The sequence below is a fragment of the Callospermophilus lateralis genome, chromosome 10, assembly GCF_048772815.1.
Source record: "Callospermophilus lateralis isolate mCalLat2 chromosome 10, mCalLat2.hap1, whole genome shotgun sequence".
Classification (NCBI taxonomy): Eukaryota; Metazoa; Chordata; class Mammalia; order Rodentia; family Sciuridae; genus Callospermophilus; species Callospermophilus lateralis.
In genome coordinates this window covers 75,521,611-75,546,256 of record NC_135314.1, presented here as the reverse complement: position 1 = coordinate 75,546,256, position 24,646 = coordinate 75,521,611, and the positions used below count along the sequence as shown (strand labels likewise).

At 38.4% G+C, this 24,646-nt stretch overlaps 2 protein-coding genes across 3 annotated transcripts in view; both read left to right on the top strand.

Moving 5' to 3' along the window:
• The window catches only part of Cep97 (centrosomal protein 97), a 33,828-nt gene extending 27,654 nt beyond the window's left edge, over positions 1–6,174 (top strand). The window contains exon 11 of the mRNA XM_076868031.1: positions 6,140–6,174. Coding sequence (XP_076724146.1) covers positions 6,140–6,148 — 9 coding nt within the window. The 3' untranslated portion in view covers positions 6,149–6,174. The remainder of the gene's footprint in view (positions 1–6,139) is intronic.
• A 5,066-nt stretch (positions 6,175–11,240) lies between these two features.
• Nxpe3 (neurexophilin and PC-esterase domain family member 3) overlaps positions 11,241–24,646 on the top strand; it is a 44,940-nt gene continuing 31,534 nt past the window's right edge. The window contains exons 1-4 of one of the 2 annotated variants that reach the window (XM_076867470.2): positions 11,241–11,359; positions 14,380–14,456; positions 14,600–14,775; positions 18,699–18,986. In XM_076867470.2, the coding sequence (XP_076723585.1) occupies positions 18,894–18,986 (93 nt within the window). In that variant the 5' untranslated portion in view covers positions 11,241–11,359; positions 14,380–14,456; positions 14,600–14,775; positions 18,699–18,893. Of the gene's footprint in view, positions 11,360–14,379; positions 14,457–14,599; positions 14,776–17,961; positions 18,008–18,698; positions 18,987–24,646 lie in introns of those variants that run through there. The other variant, XM_076867471.2, reaches the window with a different exon arrangement.

Below are 24,646 nucleotides of genomic sequence, written 5' to 3'. Positions count from 1 at the left end.
ATTTACAGTACGCTAATTGAAATGCAGTTGAAACCTCTTGACCCCTTGTGTATAGAATTATACCTATTGGCACTTTTAACTTTTAGTAACCTTGTTTTTGTGATGATACAAAGGAATTTTAAATTCCTTTTTTATTTTTTAATTTACCAATTTATGAAAACACCAGTAATGTTTAAGTATTTTACCTTATGGAGTTTAAGGAGTTAAGAGTACTTGATATTATATTTAACAGTTAACATTTAAACTGTAAACCAATCAGATGTCTGTAACAAACACATCCATGATTAATTCCATACATGTCAGATCTAATTTACTTATTAAAAAAAATAACAAAACCAATATATCAGACAAATGCATTGAACAGCATTAGACATTTTTTTCTGTTGAAGAGAAATCCTAGAGACAATGGATATTAGACACTTTATAGACATTAACATTTTATTAACAACTGTTTGACCTTTTAGAAACAAAACTGTGCAAGAGTAACTTTGAAGACATTTTTACTTTTATTTATTTACCCAGTTTAAGTTCAACCTTTTAAATCATATGAATCAAAGGTATTTGGATGCACTTTTTAAGTTTTAATTTATGAGCTCATATGTCAATTTTGGTACCAGATATATGTAGACATGGCAGTACATGTAGACGGACAGTACACCTGTGCACCTACACAAGACAGACAAACAAAAGCTTTGTAGGTTATTTTTTAAAAACCTGTTAGATTGAGAGTTAACCATTGTAAATTGGCATTAGAACAAAGCAGAGTGTAATCAGAAAAACATTAACCTATGCCTATCAGATCAAAATCATGAATTTAACAAATATAGAATTTTAAAAGCCTTCCTGGCCTTCGTCCTGAGGTGGTCCTACTTATCAAAGCTAAAGAGAGTTAAGGGAACATAGACAAATGACGGGGACTTATTCTTCCCTGTAGGAACTTCCCAAACAAACAGCTCGATTGTCTCCTTGGGAGAGTCCCCCCAGGTTGGGGTCCCATTCTAAACTGGTTTTTCTGGTTTCTTGGATAGTGGCCACCAAATTTTAGCCTGACATTGAAAAATCTTTGGACCATTTTTAATAGTTGGGAGTTATTCATGCTTGCAAATACTAAGAGACAAAAGCTAAATTTCCTAGACAAGATTATGCTTTTTGTTATAAAATTTAAAAGTAACAATTTAATAAAATACTTTAGTCCTAATCTGCCTTCTATAGGAACTGAATTGGCCTCCAGCTTATATCTTCTATCAGTTACAAATATCAACTCAGAATGTATTAGACTTAAATGTAAGACCTGAAACTATGAAACTACTAGAAAAAAACATAGGGAAAATACTTCAGGACATGAAAATGGGCAAGCATATTTCTTGGACAAGACCCCAAAGCACAGAAAACAAAAGCAAAAAATAGACAAGTGAATTGTATGGAACTAAACAGCTGCACAACAAAGAAAACAATCACCAGTGTGAATAGATAACCTACAAAATGGGAAAAAAAAAATTTGCAAACTATACATGTGACAGTGAGTTAATATGAAGAATATATAAGGAACAAAAAGCTAAACATCAAAAAAAATTTTTTTAAATGGGCATTAGCTTCATTTATATACGATGTGTCAAAATGCATTCTACTATCATATTACTAATTAGAACAATTTTTAAAAAATATTTTTTAGTTTTAGGTAGACACAATAGCTTTTGTTTTATTTTTATGTGGTGCTGAGAATCAAACGCAGTGCCTCACACATGCTAGGTGAGCGCACTACCACTTGAGCCACATCCCCAGCCCTAGAACAAATTTTTTAAAAATCAAAAAAATTATATAAATGGGCAGTAGAACTAAATAGACATTTCTCAGAAGGATACATACAAATGGCCAATAATTATATGCCAAAATGCTCAAAAATGTTTAATATGACTATGTCATCAAGGAAATGCAAATCAAAACCACAGTGAGCTATCATCTTAACCTCATTTAGAATGGTTGTTTTAAAAAATGAAAAGTAAATGCTGATGAGAATTCAGAGAAAGGGGAACTTCTACACTGTTGGTGGGAATGTAAATTAGTTCAGCCATTATGAAAAACAATATGAAGTTTCCTCAGAAAAGGAGAACTAGAACTATGAGGCCCAGCAATACCATTACTGGGTGTTTATCCAAAGGAAATGAAATTGGTATTTTGACAAGACATCTATACTCCTATTAGCATATTCACACTCACTATTCACCATGACCAAGAGATGGAAATGATCTAAGTTAATGAACAGATTTAAAAATGTGGTATATAGACAAAAATTGAATACTATTTAGACATAATGAAATACTGTCATTTTGATAACATGGATGGGACTGGAGATCATTATATTACATGAAATAAACCAGGCACAAAAAGACAAGTACTGCATGATGTCACTCATTTGTGGAATCCAAAAAAGTTTGCTCTAGAAGTTGAGATAGAATGATGGTTACCAGAGGCTGGGGAGAGTGCCAGGGAGGGATGGGGAAAGGTTGATCAGTGAGTACTGAGTTATGGCAGAGAGGAGTTAGGAAGTTTGGGTGTGCTGTTGCACAGTATGGTGACTATAAATAACAGTTATATACTACTCATTTCAGAAAGGTAGAAGAAAAAATTTGGAATGTTTTCACCATAAAGAAATGATAAATGGGAAGATGGATACATTTAACCTTATTTAAACATTATACAGTATATACTCTACCATGCGGCCAGCGCAATGGTTTCATTAATGAGGTTCTTGGCATAAAAGTTAGCTAGCAGAGATCGAAATAAACACACAGACTCAGTTACCTTTTTCTATGACCAGGTCTGAGACGGCTCCCCTCTCTGGTTCACTGTTCTAACCGCCCGGCAGGGCAGCAAGGATTACTCAGGGCTAGCAGGAGAGAGAGAGAACACGCCAGGGAGTAGCCTTTTATTGGGGAGCAAGAAATTCAGGGGAGAATTCCATCCAATGAAGGTTGAAGGGGGGGCCGCACTCCAAGGTCAGGGTCAGTGATTGGGCCCCCGGGATCAGTGGTCAGTTACACCCCCACACGGACAGGTTCTCTCAACAGGAGAGGGCCGGGAAAGCTCTCAGACCCTAACCGGGAGTCACCCAGTCACGTGTGAGAATGGCTCCCGACAATATACAGTATTGAAACATGGTACCTCATTAATATCTACAATTTTTTTAACATATCAAAAATAACTACTACATTTTGCCATTTCAATATTTCTTTAAAATGGAGTGAGAACCTAAAAGAATTTACAAAGCCATTTGAATTCAGAATACTTCTAAATTTTGATAATTTCTTTCTCTGGTCTTTAAGTCAATAGAAGGCCCCCCCCCCTCCGCTTTCAAACAATATACTTCTGAGTACTTCCACAGCATGTAACTTTGTTTTTCTTGACTATTTTATCTTTTTACACTTGATTTCAAAGCTTCATATGATACTAGGTAATTAGAATATGTGATTAACAGTAACATAACTGGCATAAACTGGTTTGGAAACAAATATAACTCAAATGGGTGGAAATAGGAAGGAAGAAGTCAGCAGGGTAACAAAACTTTTCTTGTATCTTCTCATGCTTCTTTGAAAGGAAATAAGACCTCTTTGCACCTCAGACAAGGTTCTTCCAAATTTAGATAATTTAACCAACCTGGGAGGTTATACCCTTTAAAAATGTGTCTAAAATGAGACTGACTCCCAGTTTGGTGATTAGTTGGATGTCAGTGCTTTATCACATGGTATCTGAATTAGTAAGAATAATGGTTGCCAAACTTGCTGATAATCAAATCTTGGGAGTACACATTGTATGATTCTGTCTATATAACATTCTGGAAAAGGCAACACTATAGGGAGAGAAAAGAGGTGAGTGGTTGCTAGGCATTGAGGAAGGGATTGACTTTTATAAAGGGGTCACATACAGGAATTTTTGTGTAATGAAACTATTGTATATCAAACTGTAGTTGTGGATATGAGTCCATTTCTTTGTAAAAGTCTATACAACAACATATTAAAAGATTAAACTTTACTGTAAGCAAGTTTTATCACCTTCCCAAATCTGAACTATGATGCAGGGGAATCTCAGGATGGAATATAGACTATGAAAAAGAAATCCTACTGTGTAACAAATGTATGACATAATCTCACTGAAGGAGATGAACAAAAAGGGAGATAACCTAAGTAATTTTGGAAAATCATTTTGACTGGATAGTGTAAGGCTAAGACAAAAAGTAGGGGTGAGCATGGTTATGACCTCCTGTAACCCCAGCTAATTGCAAAGCTGAAGCAGGAGGATCCCAAATTCAAAGTTACCCTGGCCAATTTAGCAAGACCCTCTCTCAAAAATAGAGCTAGGGTGGAGTGCTTGGCTAACATGCACAGGGCTCTGGGTTCAAAGCCCAGTACCACATAAACCACCACCACAAGAAAACAAACACTTGCTCACAAAAAGCAAACAAACAAACAAAAAAATCTGTACTAATAGTACAGAAACAGTGTACTCTAGTTGATAAGTTTGTTTCTTTCAGGGTTATAAATTATCAGTTATTTTACTACATGTATACTAGGGTTAAGAGTGAAAATAATGATTGCTAGGTATCTTATTGGAGAAAGAAATAGGCAAAGGGAAAATGTTAGAATGAAACTTGTGATGCTTCATTCAAGTTATATATGTCTATCAACTGATGTTTATATTAATTTATATACAGTTATGGAACTAAATATAGAAATGTGTTTATACATGGGTTAGTGTACACACATGTACTTCTGGTGCTTTTGGTTGAGACATCCTAGAAAGAATGATGCTGCCATAGCAAAAAGCACACTTAGTACCCAGATCTTGGTCTCTACCAATTTTCAATACAAGAAAGCCCAGAACATCCTAAAGTGCCAGAAATATAGCAGTGCTTAAAAAAAAAAAGAAAAAGAAAAAAGAAATGACAGAACATGTCAACCTGAAAGAGCTTCAATGGCCAAAACTGTAATAATTTGAGCAATAATAGCTTTGTATTATAACCCAAGGAACAAAATAAATATCCATAAGTGTACCCTGATAAACAAACTGTTAAATAAATAAATTAAGCTGGAAGAAGGGAAAGCTATTTCTTACAGGAGCTTTCCAGACAATGAATATAGAGGAAAACAGAAAAATCATTTAGAAAACTGATTAATGCTAAAATTGGTGGACAGAACTTTAAGGAGAGACAGGATATTTACATTGCTTCAAAGTTTTTTTAAAAATATATTTTGTTTTGGTTGTAGATGGACACAATACCTTTATTTTATTTATTTTTATGGTGCCAGGGATCAAACCCAGTGCCTCACATATGTGAGGTAAGCAAGCACTCAACCACTGAGCCATAACCCCAGCCCCAAAGTGTTTTCCCCTAAACAAATATTGATTATTAAGGTGGTTTTAACACATATCCACAAGTTCTCTTATACTTCTTCCTTTAGAAACTAGAGCTCATTTCTCTTTCCTGAGCTTAGGCTGGATTTAATGGCATGTTTCTAACAAATAGAATATGAAAAGGGAAAATTAGAAATTCTTCTGTGGAGAAACCTAGATATCACTTAACCAAGTGATCAAGATTGACACCATGAATGATAAATCATGTTACTCTGATAGGCTTCCTGCTCTGATGTGATGGGAGGGACACTTCACTGTAGTATTCTTCTTCCAAATGCAGACCCCTGAAAAATTGTGAGTAAACACAAGACAAACCCAAATTGAAGGACAGTTTACAAAATGCCTGACCAGTATTTTTCAAAAGTTTTAAGTTTACACACACACATGCACACACACACACACACACAAAAAAAAAAAAAAAAAAAAAAAAACCACAAAAACAAAAAGGAGTGTTCGTCAGTTTTTCTGTCACTGACAAAATATCTGAGGAAAACAACTTAAAGGATGAAAAATTTATTTTGGCTTATAGTTTCAGTCCATGACTGCTTGGCCCCAGTGCTATGTATGAGGCTGTGCTGAGGCAGAATATTATGGGGGGAAGCATGTGGCAGAGCAGAGAGCTGGTCCACTTCATGGTGACTGGAAGGAGAGAGAGAGGGAAAGGGAGAGGGAGGTTGTGGTCCCAATATACTTCCTCCAATTAGGCCCCTCCTCCATCACTTCCCAGTAGCACCACTAGTTGGGGACCAAGCCTTCAACACGGGAGCCTTTTGGAGACATTCCAGACCCAAACTGTAACACAAGGAAAAGACCGTCACAGATTGGAAAAGACTAAGGAGACAAGATGAATAAATGCAACATAGAATCCTGGATCATAAAAAGAACATTAACGGAACAACTGGTGAAATCCAAATAAAGTCTACAGAAATAGTATTATATTGGTCTTCATTTCATAGTCTTGGTAATTGTGCTGTTGTTATATACAATATTAACTTTAAGGGAAGTTGGATGAGGGGTATACAGGTACTCTACACACTAGAGCTCTTTGTTACTCCTCTTTTCTTTAAAATTAATTGAATAGTTTTAACATAAAAAAGATTTTTAAAATCTGGAGAGTGCTGGGCTTGGTGGCATATGCCTGTAATCCCAGCTATTCAAGATTAAATTTGCCTGGGCAATTAAGCAAGACCCTGTCTCAAAATAAGAATAAATAAGACTGGGGATGCATTTTCCTAATATGTTTGAGGCCCTAAACTCAATTTGTAGGACTTAAAAAAAAAGTCTGGAAAGCTTAACATAATGCAGGTATTACATATTCCTGCCCTTGAGACTCTGACTCAGCAGACTGGAAATAGGACTTAAAATTTCTACTTTTATGTATGTGTGTGTGTGTGTGTGTGGTGCTGGGTGTAAGCAAAAATAACTGAAAACAGGAGCAGACCTCAATGGATCACCAAGCTGTCTTTATTAAGCAGCGGTGGAATGGCACATTTTCAGGGGAGAAATTAGCAATTGGTTGCAAGAGGGGTCTGTTTATAGGTTTTAATTGGAGTTAATTTTAGTAGAATGTTTAGTGTGACTTAATCATTAAAGACTTGGGTAGTCAGGAAACTAGTTATGCAGGTTCAAAGTGTAAATCAGGAAAACATCTGTAAAAGCTTCAACACCCATTGATACTGGGATGAAAGTCCAGATCCTAGAGCCCAAGAGCCCATTGTCTGCCTTTTCCACCCAGGACTCATAGTTACTGGGAAAGGATGAAAGTCCAGAGCCGAGAGCCGATTGTTTGCCTTCTTCATCCAGGACCAATCTTTTATCCCTGAGGGTTGTTATTTTATATCCTTCACTGGGTATTGAACCCATGGCCTCATGCATGTTAACAAATGCTCTACCTATTTACTGATGTTATTCTGATTATCAGTGGAATTTGATTTGAGCTGGAGAAATAAAGAGCAGGAAAAAAAAATCTAGTATCTCCCCAACCCATATATGTACAATTACCTATCATCAATTATAAGTTCAGAAAAGGAAAATAACTGGGCACAGTGGCCTGTACCTGTAGCTGCAGCTACTGGGGAGACTGAGGAAGAAAAATTGTGTGTTCAGGGCCAACCTGGACAACCTAGTGACATCTTGTCTCCAAAAAAAAAAGAAAGAAAAAGGCCGGGCTCTCGATGGCACATGCTGTGATCCCAGTGACTCCGGAGGCTGAGGCAGGAGAATCAGGAGTTCAAAGCCAGCCTCAGCAATGGTGAGGCACTAAGCAACTCAGTGAGATTCTATCTCTAATTAAAATACAAAATAGGGCTGGGATGTGATTCAGTGGTCAAGTGCCCCTGAATTCAATCCCCGGTATGGGGGAAAAAAAAAAGGAAAATAGACACATTTAACCTGATCTAAGCATTACATATTCTATACATGTGTTGCAACATCATATGGTACCTCATAAATACATAGTTATTATGTTCTATGTTTTTATGTAACAATTAAAAATATATTTAAATAAAAGAAGAAAATCTGTCCCTTAATTTGAGGGCATGGAACAACACAGTAGTGGCACCAAAACCTCTTCCTGTGCACTGGTTCATTATGGTTCATCATGTTTTTGGAATTAGTGGTTAGTATGTAATGTTATGCCGGACGCTTACTTTTTTTGTTTTAATATTTATTTCTTAGCTGTAGCTGGATACAGTAACTTTATTTTATTTATTTAGTTTAAATAATTATTTTTTATTTGTTGTTAGACACAATACCTTTATTTTATTTACTTTTATGTGGTGCTGAGGATCGAACCCAGGGCTTCCCACCGGCTAGGTGAGCACTTTACTGCTGAGCCACAACCCCAGCCCCAGGGTGCAAACTCACCACTTGTTCAAAGGGAGGAAGCAAAGGCACCAAATTAAGAACTGACTTAGGTTCCAGAGCACTGTACCCCAAGCTTCTGCCATCAGAGATGGAGCCAGATTTGCTAGTGAATTATCCCAAAATAGCTGCATCAGAAATGGGCTTAATTTGCTTTTACTTATCGACCCTTAATACCCACAGTCTATTTCCTAAGAGAAATAAATTCTGTGTTGGATGTGCTGAGTTGGAAGTGTGATGACTTTGCAGTGAGAAATCTTTTAAGAATCGAGTAGAGATGGACAGGTCTTTTTGCCCTGACTGCTTTTTGGGAGACTATAACTGTAAAATATGTGCACGATTACTCAAAGGCCTCATTTATTTTAAATGTACAGAGAAGTTCCTCTTAGCTCATTCTGAGGCTCTTCCTCTTTTCACTCAAATGCTTCTGGGTGATGAGTGCCTCTGAGTGAACGGGGTCAATGAATCCCAAATCGTCATGTCTTGTCTAAGTATTTGCCACTTGTGAGCCAAACTGTGAAGACTGGGCTCACCTATTGGGAGATAAAGCTTAATCAGAGCAGAAGTTCAGCCTGGGGCAGAGGGCAGTCTCTTCCTTAAGAACAGAGACATGGAAGCTACCTTTTATGACTACAAAAGGCCTTGGAAAGCTTTATTTCCTCCAGAAAGGAGAATGAAATTGTTACTCTAGAAGTTAGGGCAGAGCTACCCATTATTCCATTCTTGAGTCTGGTTATTCATGCATGTAGGGCTGCCATGAAAACATCTGAATGAGCACATCGAGTCCACTGTGATCAATATATGAAAAAAATAAGATCAGTTGTAATTTATATTAATTCTTCTCCTTCAACTGTGGGAAAACAGTCTGGGGGCGGGACACTTTTTGAACTTGTGTTTTGCTGTGATAACACACTGTGCTCTGAGCACTTTTGAGAAACTAAGAAGCCAGCAATTCCTTTCAGCTTCCTGAGAGTGCATCTGATTCAGTTCCTCAATTTCACACAACTGCTACTGATGTTTCACAGTTAGAATAATGTTCAAAACAGGATAACTGAGAATTGAAGGGCAAAGAAGATTCTGGTATTTTTTGCCAGGAGACCTGCGTCATATATTGTGAGAGTAAAAAGGATGGCTTCAAGTGTGAATAGAAGTCGATTAATTTAAAAGCAAGGAAAGATTCAAGGTCTTGCCATCTCTATAATTAATAAATTGTGTGTGTTTGGTACACGGAACAATAAATTCCACCACTGCACAAGAAAGACAGCCTAAGCAGGGTTATCTCTGGTTGTGGTCATTTTGAGGACACAGAAAAGCCTTGAGGCCAATGCTTCAGGGAAATGGTGATGTCAAAAGGAACTGGGTCACCTAATAGAAGAAAAAGTAGGCCCAATTCTCCATCTTTTTTTTTTAGAGAATTTTAATATTCATTTTTTAGTATTTGGCGGACACAACATCTTTGTCTGTATGTGGTGCTGAGGATCGAACCCGGGCTGCATGCATGCCAGGCGAGCGCGCTACCGCTTGAGCCACATCCCCAGCCCCCCAATTCTCCATCTTGTCAGCTTAGGCCCTGACTTCCTTAATAAGACTCCTATAGTGCAAGAATTAAAATCAAGAATCAATAAAGGGGATGAATTAAAACTAAAAAACTTCTTCTCAGCAAAAGAAACAATCAGTGAGGTGAATAGAGAGCCTATAGAATGGGAACAAATTTTTTTTTTGGGGGGGGAACAAATTTTTACCACATGTACATCAGATACAGCACTAATCTCTAGGATATATATATATAAAAAAAAAAAACCCAAAAATCTTAACACCAAAAAAAAAAAAAAAAAAAAAAACAAAACAAAACCCAATGAATGGGCCAAGGAAATGAACAGACACTTCTCAGAAGATGATATACAATCAACCAACAAATATATGAAAAAATGTTCAACATCTCTAGCAATTAGAGAAAGGCAAATCAAAACTACTCTAAGGTTTCATCTCACTCCAGTCAGAATGGCAGCTATTAAGAATACAAACAACAATAAGTGCTGGCAAGGATGTGGGGAAAAAGGCACACTTATATATTGCTGGTGGGACTGCAAATTGATGCACCCAATATGGAAAACAGTATGGAGATTCCTTGGAAAACAGGGAATGGAACCACCATTAGACCCAGCTATCGCACTCCTCAGTTTATACCCAAAGGACTTAAAAAGAGCATACTACAGGGACACAGCCATATCAATGTTTATAGCAGCACAATTCACAATAGCTAAATTGTGGAACCAACCTAGATGCCCTTCAGTAGATGAGTGGATAAAGAAACTGTGAGATATATACTCAATGGAATATTACTCATCATTAAAAGAGAATGAAATCATGGCATTTGCAGGTAAATGGATGGAGTTGGAGCATATTAGGCTAAGTGAAGTAAGTCAATCTCCAAAAACCAAATGCTGAATGCTTTCTCTGATATAAGGATGCTGATTCATAATGGGGACAGGATGGGGAGCATGGAAAAAACGGAGGAACTTTAGATAAGGCAAAAGGGAGGGAGAGGAAGGGAGATGGCATGGGGGTAGGAAAAATGGTGGAATGAAATGAACATCATTACCTTAGGTACAAGTAAGAAGACACAAATGGTGTGACTCTACTTTGTGAAAAACCAAAGACATGAAAAATTGTGCTCTGTATGTGTATTATGAATTGAAATGCAGTCTGCTGTCAGGTATGACAAATTAGAATAAAATGCAAAAAAAAAAAAAAAAAGAAGAATTGGGTTGCCAAAGGGGTCAGACCCACCGCTGGCAGGAGACCAAAAGCTGCAGGGTCACCTAGTGCGCTGGAGCCTAGTGGCTCCGAAGTAAAAGAGCCCCAACTCCGCGTCCTCGCCTCAAGGCTCTGGGCACCGCACGCTTGGATGTCAATCAACATCCTAGGCCCGCCCATGGAGGAATTCGACCAATAGAAGCCGGGGGTCGGGGGTGAGGAGACGTTGCTGGGTCAGGAAGCAGGGGGTGAACGGCCTGGCGCTGCCGAGCAAACCCCGGTGTCAGGAACCCGCCCCTGGGGAGCAAATGGGGTGCGGTGGAACCCAGAGGTGAGTGCAGGGCTGCGGACTATGTGCGAGGTCCCAGCTTTCGGAGCGACCCGCGCTTGGCTTCTCAGGAGCACTTCTGGGCTACGGAGCCCTTCCCTCCGCGCTCTCTGGCTCCGCAGTCCCTGGCCCGGTGCAGAGGAGGTGCAGCCTTGGGGGTCCTGGCTGAGAGCGCTGGGGCCAGGAAGTTGAGGCCCGGGCCGAAGGGGAAGGCAGCTTTGGAGCCCCGGGCTGCCGCAGCCTCGCACCACAGGAACCGGCACCACGGTAGGGAGGGGCGGGATGGGGCAGGAGTAGCCCCATCTTCAGCGGTCTTTCTTGTGGCAGCGCGGTGTCCTGACCTGGAAAACGCAGCTCAGACCCTCTTTCCCGACCCCTCCCCGAAGCGGCGTGCTAGGCGATGCCGCCAGGTCAGCCCCTATCTCCAGTCTCATCGCTGCTTTGAGTACCAGCCAGCTGCCCCTTGGCCAGTGGTGCTGTCACACAGTGGACTGCTCTCACATTACTGAGCTGCAGTTTTGGGACATCAGATGTGGGTCAAATGTGGAGTGTGACTTCTCAAAGATAATGTGGAGACCCGGGCCTATGGCCCATCTCTGCTTGACCCAAGGCCAGGGGCGGTGAAGACGGTTCTCTGGAAGGATTATGCAACGTTTTATGAAATTGTAAAATTTTCCTTGCTTTTCATTATGCTAAAGGGGGATTGCTGCCACATTGCCCAAAGATAAGGAATCACACTGCTCTAGTGGGCCTTACCCCTCCTCACTGCCTTTAATTATCATTTGGAACATGAGGGTGTGTTTTAATCTGGCAGGACTCCTACATCCTGATAATTGTCTAATTCTGCTTAGTGGAGGAAGCACATACTATTCCTCCATAGTATTTGGGTTCTGTTTCCCTTTGACTGTGTTTATTACACCTTATCAATGTCTCTTTTCCTTACAGTCTCTCTCTGGGGCTGATAAAGTATTGTTATTTGTTATGGAGAAATGAAAAGAAGGGATATATCACTAAAGTAGGGATTGCTACCTTCATTGCCCGGGAATCCGAGTGTCTTGAGAGGGCAAGATAAGTTACAATTCAAATTTCATTTCAGAAAGGCCATCCCTTACCAACTGATCCAACCTGTACTAGTGGTTCCCCTACTTGACTGTACATTATAATCATCAGGGTACCTTTTTTTTTTTTTTTTTTTAAATGTTTCTTAACTACTCCTACAGAATCTGATGTAATTGGGTGAGTGGGACCCAGGCATTGGTGTTTTAAAAAGCTTCTATAATAATTATTAATGTGCATGCAGGGTTGAGGCTCATGACTTACCAATGCCCTAGTTTTTTCTTATAGCACTTATTATTATGAGACTTATTTAATTTGGTTACTTCTCTACCTGCCACATAATCTCTGTGGATACATCAACACTGGGCATATGAGGTGGGGAGGAAGGTACATGAAAGAAGTGGAATCTGTGGAAACAAATTCTACACATTACCCTCCTTCCTTAATTTTTCTAAATTTTTAAAAAATGACAGTGGAATGCATTTTGACCCATTATACACAAATGGAGCACAACTTCTTCTGGCTGAGGTTGGTGTAGAGTCATACTGGAAGAGTAATCATACATGTATATAGGGTAATACTGTCCATCTCATTCCACTGCCTTCCCATCCCCAGATCCCTTCCCCTCCCCTCACTCCCCTCTGCACAATCCAAAGTTCCCTTGCTTAATCTTTATTGAAAATTAACACTCTCTGATTGACTAATCCATATCATGGTCCTGGATAGGTCTCCATTCTTTCTAGATGAAACACAGCTGCTCTTTGGGAAATTTGAAATATAACCATTTATGTTTGGTTATATTCCATGAAAAGGTAAATTTCCAAAAAAGGTAAACCTCTGCTTGTGTCTCATAAGTAGGGGAGAATACATTCTGAATTAAAATTCCAGGTACTTGCTCTAACTAGTGAATTACATTTATGTGGATAATAGGTCAGAATATTTAGGATAGGGACCATTTTAGAGACTTGAGAGGTGCAATTGTCTAGTAATATATTGTCTTTGTGACCTCTCCAGAGGGTGGTGTTCTTGTCAAATTTTCTTTGTTTAGTAGTTAACTCAGGTATTTCATTTATGTCATTGACATTTATTATTTCTAGTAATGTGAGCAACCACTGGTAATTCTCTTGTGAAATTGGGATAGAAAGACATTCTATGGCTGTTACTACAAATACTAAAGAAAGATTGCTTAATATATGTCTTAGACTTCAAAACAGTCTTAATCAGAATTTGGCAGAATAATCCCAATAAATACTGGGTTCTACCTGCAAGACAGATTCTACATTTTGCTTTTTTATTTTTTTTCCCCAATACTACGGATTGAACCCAAGGGCACTGTATCTCTTTACTATATTTTCAGTTTTGTTTATTTTTATTTTGAGAAGGGTCTCACTAAATTGCCCAGACGGGCCTTGAATTTGTGATCCTCCTGCCTCAGCCTCCCTAGTTGCTGGAATTATAGGTATGTGCCACCATGCCTGACTACATTTTGTTTTTTGCTTGTCCTTTGCACATAAAAATAAAGCATGAATAAGTAGAGCTCTAACATTATACAAAGATTTGAAAACAAGACTGCTCAAGTTTAGATTCCTTGAATTACAACTTTTATTTAAAAATTTATACAAATACCTGTTGTTTTCTATAGTGGGAAAATGGATTGTTGAACTACATAATTATGTAGTCTTTAAGAAAAATAATATTTGGAGTTTTTATCTTTGGTTTATATTTTTTCAGTTATGCTGCTACTTGACCTTCAGCCAAGTTTTTAGAGTGATTTTCAAGGTTAAAGTTAACTGGTTAACAGCGAGTTTTGTTTTTTATTAGTAGGAAAAAAAAAAAAAGAAATGTTCTCACGACTCTTTCCACTACATCATACATTTTTTTTTTTTCTTTTTTTGGTACTGGGGATTGAACCCAAAGGCGTTTTACTACTGAGCCTCATCTCTATTCCTTTTTTTATTTCATATCAGTATGTACCTAAGTTGCTAAATCTGACCTTGAACTTGGAATCCTCCTGCCTCAACCTTCTGAGTCACTGAAATTGCAGGTATGTACCAATACACAACATTGTATTTAAATCTATGCATATCTTTCTGCCTATAATATTGTAGTCTTAATTGCTAACATGTTTTTCTTTATCTTATTTTCAATATCTTTAACCTTTATATCTTGTGCTTATTTCTGTTGCAGTAGGAAGAATGATATAAACATGAAAAGACATCAATGTATGCTTCAAATATGGCAAGAAAAGAATAAGGACTGCTGCTTACAATTGCCTGGGTTCAGGATTTCACGCTGGAAGGAATTAGAAATAAATTCTATTTTCATAGTTCCAATACATATCTCTTGGGAAATTTCCAAAAAAGGTAAATTACAGTGAATTATAAATTTTATTTTTTGGTTGATCTTAACTTTTTATTGCGTTTTTTTCCCATCCAGTACTATTGTTCTGACTTGATTCCAAGTGATTGAGGTACCGATTGATAGTTTTTTGTTCACTTTGCAAAATAGCTGTCTTGTGATTGTGTCTGTGTTTTGTATTTGTAGGAAAACAGCTGAAACCTGTTACCAGTTTCCTCTTATTCTTAGAAATCTTTCATTTAAGCTAGGCATGGTGGCACACACCTGTAATCCCAGTGACTCAGGAGGCTGAGGCAGGAGGATCACAAGTTCAAAGCTAAACTCAGCAATTTATAATTTAGTGAGGCCCTAAGCAACTTGTTGAGACTCTGTCTCAAAAATAAGTAAGTAAATAAATGAATGAATGAATAAATAAAGGGCTGCCAGTGTGGTTCAGTGGTTAAGTACCCCTGGGTTCAATCTCTGGTTCTCCCTCCCAAATAAATCTTTCATTTAAAATTGAATTATTTTCCCAAATATGGTTTAATGCTTTCTTTTTTCTTTTTTTTTTTTTTTTAATATCTTTATTTATTTATTTATTTTTTGTACCAGAGATTGAGTGCAGGGGTGCTTAACCACTAAACCATATCCCTTTTTTCAAATTTTTTGTTTTGAGACAGGTTCTCACTAAGTTGCTGGGGGCCTCACTAAGTTGCTAAGACTTAGTTGCTTTGAACATGGAATCCTCATGCCTCAGTGTCCCAAGCCACTGGGATTACAGGCATGCACTACCCCACCTGGCCTTTAATTTTTATTCTTAGAAATCAGTTTTATTCTTTTTTTTTTTTTTCTTTTTTTTTTGAGAGAGAGAGAGAGAGAGAGAGAGAGAATATTTTAATATTTATTTTTTAGTTCTTGGCGGACACAACATCTTTGTTTTTGTATGTGGTGCTGAGGATTGAACCTGGGATGCACTCATGCCAGGCAAGCGCGCTACTGCTTGAGCCACATCCCCAGCCCCTCAGCTTTATTCTTTATGTTTTAGATTTTTATTTCTTGGTGGAAATTTAAGACAGATAGATAAAGGAGAAAACAAAAACTGCCCAGAGGTGACTCCTGAGAACATTTCAGTTTGTCTTTCAAAGAGAGATCTATCTAGTGTGCCTCAAACAATATCTACTTAGTTGAACAAAGGAGTCTCTGAAGTGTCAGTGCTCTACTTACTTATAGCAGGAAGTCAGGTCTTTTCCTGGCATGACCCTTCATGATTAATGTCAGCAGAAATCTCTAGCCATGAGGGCTTCTTATATTGCTGCCTGAAGCCCTGTAGTTCTTTTAGCTTTGGAGTCTGCTCCCCTTGCCGTCCTTCTGCATCACTGATCATCTTGTGCTGCTGCTGACTTTCTGAAGCATTCTAATGTTCTCCGAATGACTGGCATCCACAGGATTCATAGACCATGCCTGCCCATGTGCAGCTAAATTCCTATGGATTGTCATCTTTGTTCTTCTCCCACTCTGTCCATTAGGGAAACCTATGATTTTTATGGCTGACTCTGAGAGAGGATTTCTGTAGCAGAAAAGTTTGGGTCTTGGTGAGAGACTTTTCCTCTGTTTCATAGAATTGTGCTATGAAATTTATAGGCACTTCAGGGTGGATGAGTGCCTTGGTATTAGAGAGGGATGGTGTCAGGGGATATGAGATGTTAGGTAAAGTCTTTCATAATCCCTGCATCTGGTGGAGATATACAGGAGTGATAGATTTCTTTCTTTTATTCCCCCCCGCCTTTTTTTGTGGTACTGGGTATTGAACCTGAGGCCTTGTGCATACTAGGCAAGCACCCTAACACTGAGCTGCACTCCCAGCCTTTATTCCTCTGAAAAGGGAGCTACCTTATGTTTAAGAAGACAATTGCCCACACCTTCAAGGCAGATGTCCTCTATACTTGCTACTTAGCTGGGGGAAAAGGAGTTTTCTGCTTCCTGTCTCCTGCCACATAGAGGGATGGCATTCCTTATTTTCCAGAATGAAGGATATGAGTATAAACTCTTCAAGGGGAATTTCTGACAGTACAATGCAATTATGAAGTAGACCACTATAATTATTTGTTAACATAGTCTTTTTGAATCATTGTATACCATGTAAAGAATTAAGTTGTAAGAGGAAATTCAAAAAGTATGATGCATTATCATTAAGTTGCTTTTTCTCTGAAATATAGTTACTGTTTTTTTTTTAAAAAATATAGTCATAATTAGTATAGTCTTGTTAGAGAGACAAGAAAATCATACTAGTAGAGATCAGGTGAGAAGTGAAAATAAGCACTATGGGAATTGTGAGGACAGAGAGCATGTTGTCAGTCTTGTCTCCTTTCTGAAGCTGGGTTGTGGAAGGCTTGACAATGGTCCTTGTGGGATGGGAATGGTTCAGACAGGTGGAGTAGATAAATGAGAGAATAGAATACCTGCCAGGTCTAGCATAAAGCAGAGGGGGATGTTGATGCAGTTGATCTATTCTGAGATACTCTGCAGTATGATTATGCACCTTTTCCACCTTACCTCAACATTGCCCTCCATGGAAAGCCTCTCTAGCAGCAAAATACCAGTATCATCTCTGTTTACCTGCATCAAATAACAACTGGAGAAAGTATTTTGAATTTGTTACGTGGAAAATTGTTAGGAATAGCTGCCTCTGAAGTCCTCTGCCTGTAACAGGTATGATGGAGAATGGGAGATCTTGTTGCCCACTCCTCCAGCTTAATGTACTCCTCCACTTCTTCAGGACAGGTATCTTTCTTTCTGTACTTTGTTTCTTAGCTGAGGGAGAACAAGGACCACATTTTTGGTGGGGGGAGCTGGATATTTTATGTCTCCTACCCTTCAGTGGGTAGCCCTCCTTGTTTTCCAGAGAAGACTATCAGAGTGGTTTGTATAATATCTCAGAGTTCCTCATAAAAACACAGGGTTTTCTCTTAATACCCTTTAGATATAATTTATATGATAATATTGTATAACTTAAGCTATAAGGGAAGGGAAATGATTTTATTTACTTACATCTCCGTGTGTTGTGGGGCAGGTCACTCAGAAAGCACACCAAGTCCCAGTTTTGTCCAAATCGAAGAGTCTTTATTTAGCTGGCCAGCTGGTGACTGCTCTTTGTAGGACCCATAACTGCCTCTGCAAGGAACAACCCCAAGCCTGAGCACTTTAGGATATTTAAAGGCAAAAAATCACACCTGGGTTGACGTAATTGCAAGCAAGCAGGTACAGAAGCTGAATTGGGCAGTTAGTGAGACAATGCAGTGGGTACATTGGTACTTCCCACAGGACTTTCCAGGTTGGCACAGCAGCAAGCAAGCAGAAGGGAAGGGGGTCAAAATGACCCTATTTGAGTACAAGTTAGAGAATGGTTACTAACAGGTAAACAATTAATCTCTGACAAGGTACATTGCCCAAGAAACATGGAAAGCAAAGAGAACAATTTTACATTGTATAATTGTTTCCAAGTGTGTTATGCTAGGTAACTATTAATGGGTACAGAGGTGGGGCTTTCCCATGGAAGAAGCATTTCTTACATGATATGAAGTCTCAGGGTAAAATGGAGTCTGTTTGGCTATATTGCCCATATAGCCTGGCCCATAACACATATTTAACAATTATAAAATTTAAATTTAAAAAATTTTATTTTGCAGTTTCTGAGTTTGAATACATTCATTTTTGCTCTGTTAAAAGTTAAAACCTAAAAAGGTAATAGGGCAAATGATACAGCCTAGAGTTGGGATAGTAAACGGGGGTGATTGTTGGTAATTTGAATATTACTGTGCTCTGGCTCTTTGCTCTCTTCTTGTGACTTTGGACCTTACATAAGGTTCAGGAAAAGGAAATCTGTTTTTTCTTTTACTCCACTCCAGGATATTGCAATTGGTGATGTATTCTTTATTTCTTCTATTTGAAGGAGTTTGTTGAAGAAAAATATGCTTCTTGAATCAACTGCAGTCTCTCCTCTACACAAAGAGCTCTTAAGGCTACTAACAGCATAGAAGCAAATTACATTGAGAGCTCATTTGCAGCTCAAAAAAACAAAGACATGAGTTTTGAGGAGTGAAAGTATTATGATGTCGGCCATGGGTGATCAGGACACAGCCAGACAATGTGGACCAATTTCTTCAAACTGCGGATTTTTTGCTGTCTGCTTGCAGTGCTGATGGTGGTAGTGCTGGTCATCATTGTTACTGAGGTAGAGGTAAGTACCCACAACTAAAGCAGCCAGATCTGGGGACTAAGGATTAACTAGCCTGAGGCAGTACTGTCATCAGGAAACTTATCCCAAGTTACAATTCTTCCTTCCATTTATTCATTAAGTATTTGAGTGCCTCTGGTGGTCATATACTGTGATAGTCACTGAGGGTGCAGCAGTGAAGAATAGAGATGATTTCATTACTTATGGAGTTCACATTCTGATTGTGCATGGGAGAAAATAATATGGGGTGAGTATCCCTTGTCTGAAATGTTTGGGACCAGAAAAATTTCAAATTTTGGAGGTTTTTGTTTTATTTTATGAAGAAAAGAGCTTTATTTAGCTCTGAGTTTTTTTCAATTTTGCATAACTATTGCTTGAGTGTCCCTAATCTGAAAATATGGAATCAGAAATAATCAGAACTTAAACATTAAAAATGTTTTGCAGGAGGCTGGGGATATAGCTCAGTTAATAGAGTGCTTGCCTCGTATGCACAAGGCCCTAAGTTCTATCCCCAGCACCACCAAAATAAATAAATAAATAAATAAAACTGGTTTTTTTTTTTTTTTTGCTTTTACTCAGATAATTTAATAAGACTGGGTTTAGAATTTGATTAAACCAGGGGCCTAGAGCATACTAAGCAAGTGTCCTACTACCGAGCCATATCTCCAGCCCTTTCAATCTTTTTTTTTTTTTAATTAATTTTTATTGTTGGTTGTTCAAAACATTACATAGTTCTTGATATATCATATTTCACACTTTGATTCAAGTGGGATATGAACTCCAATTTTTACCCCGTATACAGATTGCAGAATCACATCAGTTGCACATCCATTGATTTACATATTGCCATACTAGTGTCTGTTGTATTCTGCTGCCTTTCCTATCCTCTACTATCCCCCCTCCCCCCTCCCCTCCCCTCTTCTCTCTCTACCCCCTCTACTGTAATTCATTTCTCCCCCTTATATTTTTCCCCCTTTCCCCTCACTTCCTCTTGTATGTAATTTTGTATACCCCTGAGGGTCTCCTTCCATTTCCATGCAATTTCCCTTCTCTCTCCCTTTCCCTCCCACCTCTCATCCCTGTTTAATGTTAATCTTCTTCTCATGCTCTTCGTCCCTACTCTGTTCTTAATTACTCTCCTTATATCAAAGAAGACATTGGCATTTGTTTTTAAGGGATTGGCTAGCTTCACTTAGCATAATCTGCTCTAATGCCATCCATTTCCCTGCAAATACTATGATTTTGTCATTTTTTAATGCAGAGTAATACTCCATTGTGTATAAATGCCACATTTTTTTTTACCCATTCGTCTATTGAAGGGCATCTAGGTTGGTTCCACAGTCTTGCTATTGTGAATTGTGCTGCTATGAACATGGATGTAGCAGTGTCCCTATAGTGTGCTTTTTTTAGGTCTTTAGGGAATACACCGAGTAGGGGAATAGCTGGGTCAAATGGTGGTTCCATTCTGAGCTTTCCAAGAAATCTCCATACTGCTTTCCAAATTGGCCACACCAATTTGCAGTCCCACCAGCAATGTACAAGTGAACCCTTTTCCCCACATCCTCACCAGCACTTGTTGTTGTTTGACTTCATCATGGCTGCCAATCTGACTGGAGTGAGATGGTATCTTTGGGTGGTTTTGATTTGCATTTCTCTGACTGCTAGAGATGGTGAGCATTTTTTCATGTACTTGTTGATTGATTGTATGTCTTCCTCTGAGAAATGTCTGTTCAGGTCCTTGGCCCATTTGTTGATTGGGTTATTTGTTATCTTATTGTCTAATTTTTTGAGTTCTTTGTATATTCTGGATATTAGGGCTCTGTCTGAAGTGTGAGGAGTAAAGATTTGTTCCCAGGACGTAGGCTCCCTATTTACCTCTCTTATTGTTTCTTTTGCTGAGAAAAAACTTTTTAGTTTGAGTAAGTCCCATTTGTTGATTCTAGTTATTAACTCTTGTGCTATGGGTGTCCTATTGAGGAATTTGGAGCCCGACCCCACAGTATGTAGATCATAGCCAACTTTTTCTTCTATCAGACGCCATGTCTCTGATTTGATATCCAGTTCCTTGATCCACTTTGAGTTAACTTTTGTGCATGGTGAGAGAAAGAGATTCAATTTAATTTTGTTGCATATGGATTTCCAGTTTTCCCAGCACCATTTGTTGAAGATGCTATCCTTCCTCCATTGCATGCTTTTAGCCCCTTTATCAAATATAAGATAGTTGTAATTTTGTGGATTGGTTTCTGTGTCCTCTATTCTGTACCATTGGTCCACCCGCCTGTTTTGGTACCAGTACCATGCTGTTTAATAAAACTGTTTTGTAACACAGTGGTGGAGTGCTTGCCTAGCCCATGTAAGGCACTGGGTTCAATCCTCAGCACCACATAAAAATAAATAAATAAAGGTATTGCATCCGTGTGCAACTAAAAAAATTAAAATAAACGAACAAACAAACAAATAAATAAATGTTTTGGATTTTGGGCATTTCAGATTCAGATTTTTAGACTAGGGATGCTTACCTTATAATAATAAGTAGTAATCTTAATCACATGGTATAGTAGTAATGTTAATTAGAGATTGTGAAAAGTGCTATAAAAGAGGAATTCCAAGGTAGCTTTAGGAGAGGAAGAAAAAGGTAGCTATCTTAAGCTGGATGTGGTGGTGCACACCTATAGTCCCAGAGCTCAGGAGGCTGAGGCAGGAGGACCACAAGTTCAAAGCCAGCCTCTGCAACTTAGCAAGGCCCTAAGCAACTCAGTGGGACCCTGTCTCTAAATAAAATACAAAAAGTGCCCCTGAGTTCAATTTTCGGTACCAAAAAAAAGAATCTTTTAGTGATTCCTGGCAAAAAACTGAAGTAGTATGCAAGGGTAGGGAGTTGAAGAGTTTGTTTTGAAGGGTATTGTATGACACTGAAGAGCAGGGAGCATGTCTTACTGAACCCTCACAAGTGCTTTATGCTAAGAAGGTACTTGGTAATATTGATATATGAACTCATATATTACCAAAATTTATGGAGTAGTAAAAAGGATGCTGCCCTTTTTATTTTGTTAGTGGTGCTAATTCTGATTCAATTATAGCTTTTTTTTTTTCTTATTGGGTTTTATTAGCACAAGATGCTTTAAAAGCTAAGACACAGGCTTTTTCATTTCTCCGGCTGGAACTCACTTTGTGTTTTTTCAGCAGAACACCTAATCTTATTATGAAATGGGCCTGTAGAGTCCCTTTTTGTTTGTTTGTTTGTTTGTTTTCCCCCCTGTGGGCCATTAATAAAATTTGTTTGGTATTTTGAAGAATGCGAAGTGATTCTGTTAAAGATTTCTTTTAGAAAAAAAAAAAAAGCATAAGACCTAGGTCACTTCCTTTTCTTTGCTTAAACTGTTCTTGCATGTTTTTGCTGCAGGTAAGGCAGTGCCAATTCCATGTTGATAGTATCTTCTACCTGGAACCTGTCAATGATATATCTAGATATTTAAGAAATTCCTGTCTCGAGGAAAATATACATAACATAGAATTTGCCATTTTAACCATTTTCATTGTACAGTACAGCTCACATGTACAACTTTTGTGGGGCAGGTCGCTCAGAAAATACATTAAGTCCCAGTTTTGTCCAAATTGAAGGGTCTTTATTTTGACCTGCCAGGATTGCTTCCTACAGGACCAAGTTCTCTCTGCAGAAAACAGCCCCGAGCCTGAGCATTTTAGGATATTTAAAGGCAAAAACTGCAAAGAACACATCTGGGTTGATGTAGCTACAAGCAAGCAGATATAGAAGCTGAACTGGACAGTTAATGAGACAATGTAATGAGTACGTTGGTACTTTCCATAGGACTTTCCAGGTTGGCATAGCGGCAAGCAAGCAGAAGGGAAGGGGGTCAAAATGACCCTATTTGAGTACAAGTTAGAGAATAGTTACTAACATGTAGACAATAAATCTCTGACAAGGTACATTGCCTAAGAAAAATGGGAACCAAAGAGAGAACAATTTTACATTGTGTAAGAATTGCTGTTTTATGTTGCCAAGTATGTTATGCTAGGTAACTATTAATGGGTACAGAGGTGGGGCTTTCCCATGGGAGAAGCATTTCTTACATGATATGGAGTCTCAGGGTAAAATGGGAGTCTGTTTGGTCATTACCCAAATAGCCTGGCCCATAACACAACTACTACCACCATCTATATCCAGAACTTTTTTATCTTACCAGACTCAAACTTGTATGCATTAAACAATACTTACCCTTTCTTCCTCCCTTCAGCCACTGGCATCTACTGTTCTATATTCTGCCTCTGTATTTGATGACTTTAGGTATTGCATATAAATGAAATCATATAGTATTTATCTTTTTAAAATATTTATTTTTTAGTTTTTTAGGTGAACACAATATTTTTATTTTACATATGTGGTGCTAAGGATCAAACTCAGTGCCTCGTGCATGCTAGGCGAGCACTCTACCACTGAGCTACAACCCTAGTCCCAGTATTTGTCTTTTGCAACTGGCTTATTTTTATTTTTGGCAGCATAATGCCCTCAGAGTTAATTTATGTTGTATTGTGGATCAGAAATTTCTTCCTAAGGCAAGTAATATTCCTCTGTACACACATACACACAGACATTCCTTTGTACACATACACATACACACACACACACATACACAGAGAGAGAGAGAGAGAGAGAGAGAGAGAGAGAGAGAAGTGTGATTTAGCCTTATAAAAGGACCCATGCTATAACATACATACCCATTTTGACCCATACTATAACATACATACATTCATGGACATTTGGATTATTTCTACCTTTTGGTTATTATGAATAATGCTGCTATGAAGTTAGGTGTACATATCCAATTCTTTTGGATATGTACCCCCAACTACAAGTGCTGAATTGTGATAATTCTAATTTTTTTCCCCTGCACTACTGGGGATTAAACCCAGGACCTTGTACATGCCAGGCAAATGCTGTACTACTGAGCTACAGCCCCAGCTTATTTTATTTTTTATTTTGATACAGGGTCTTGCCAAGTTGTCCTTGTGATTCTCCTCCTTTAGCCTCTCAAGTAGCTGGATTTACAGGCAGATACCACAATGCCCAGCAGTAATTCTAATTTTGGGTGGTAATCCTAATTACAAACCACCAGAAAGTTTTTCACAGCACCTGTGAAATTTTTCATTCTTACCAATACTGAACAAATATTCCAGTTCTTCCACATCCTTGCCAATACTTAATATTTTCTTTCTTATTTTCATTTCTTTGTTATTGGGGATTGAATTTGGGAGTTTTACCACTGAGTTACATCCCCATGTTTTTTATTTTATTTATTTATTTGTTTATGTATTTATTTATTTGTTTTTTGGGTAATGAGGATTGAACTCGGAGGCACTTGACCACTGAGCCACGTCTCCAGCCCTATTCTAGATTTTTATTTAGAGACAGGGTCTCACTGAATTGCTTAGCTCTTCATTTTTTTTGCTGAGGCTGGCTTTGAACTCGCATTTCTCCTGTATCAGCCTCCCAAGTCTCTGGAAGTGCAGGTGTGCCCCACCATGCCCAGCTGATATTTTTTATTTTGAGACACAGTCTTGCTAAATTGCTGAGGCTGGCCTTAAATTTATGATCCTCCAGTCTCAGCCTCCTGGGTTGCTGGGATTACAGGCATGAAACACTA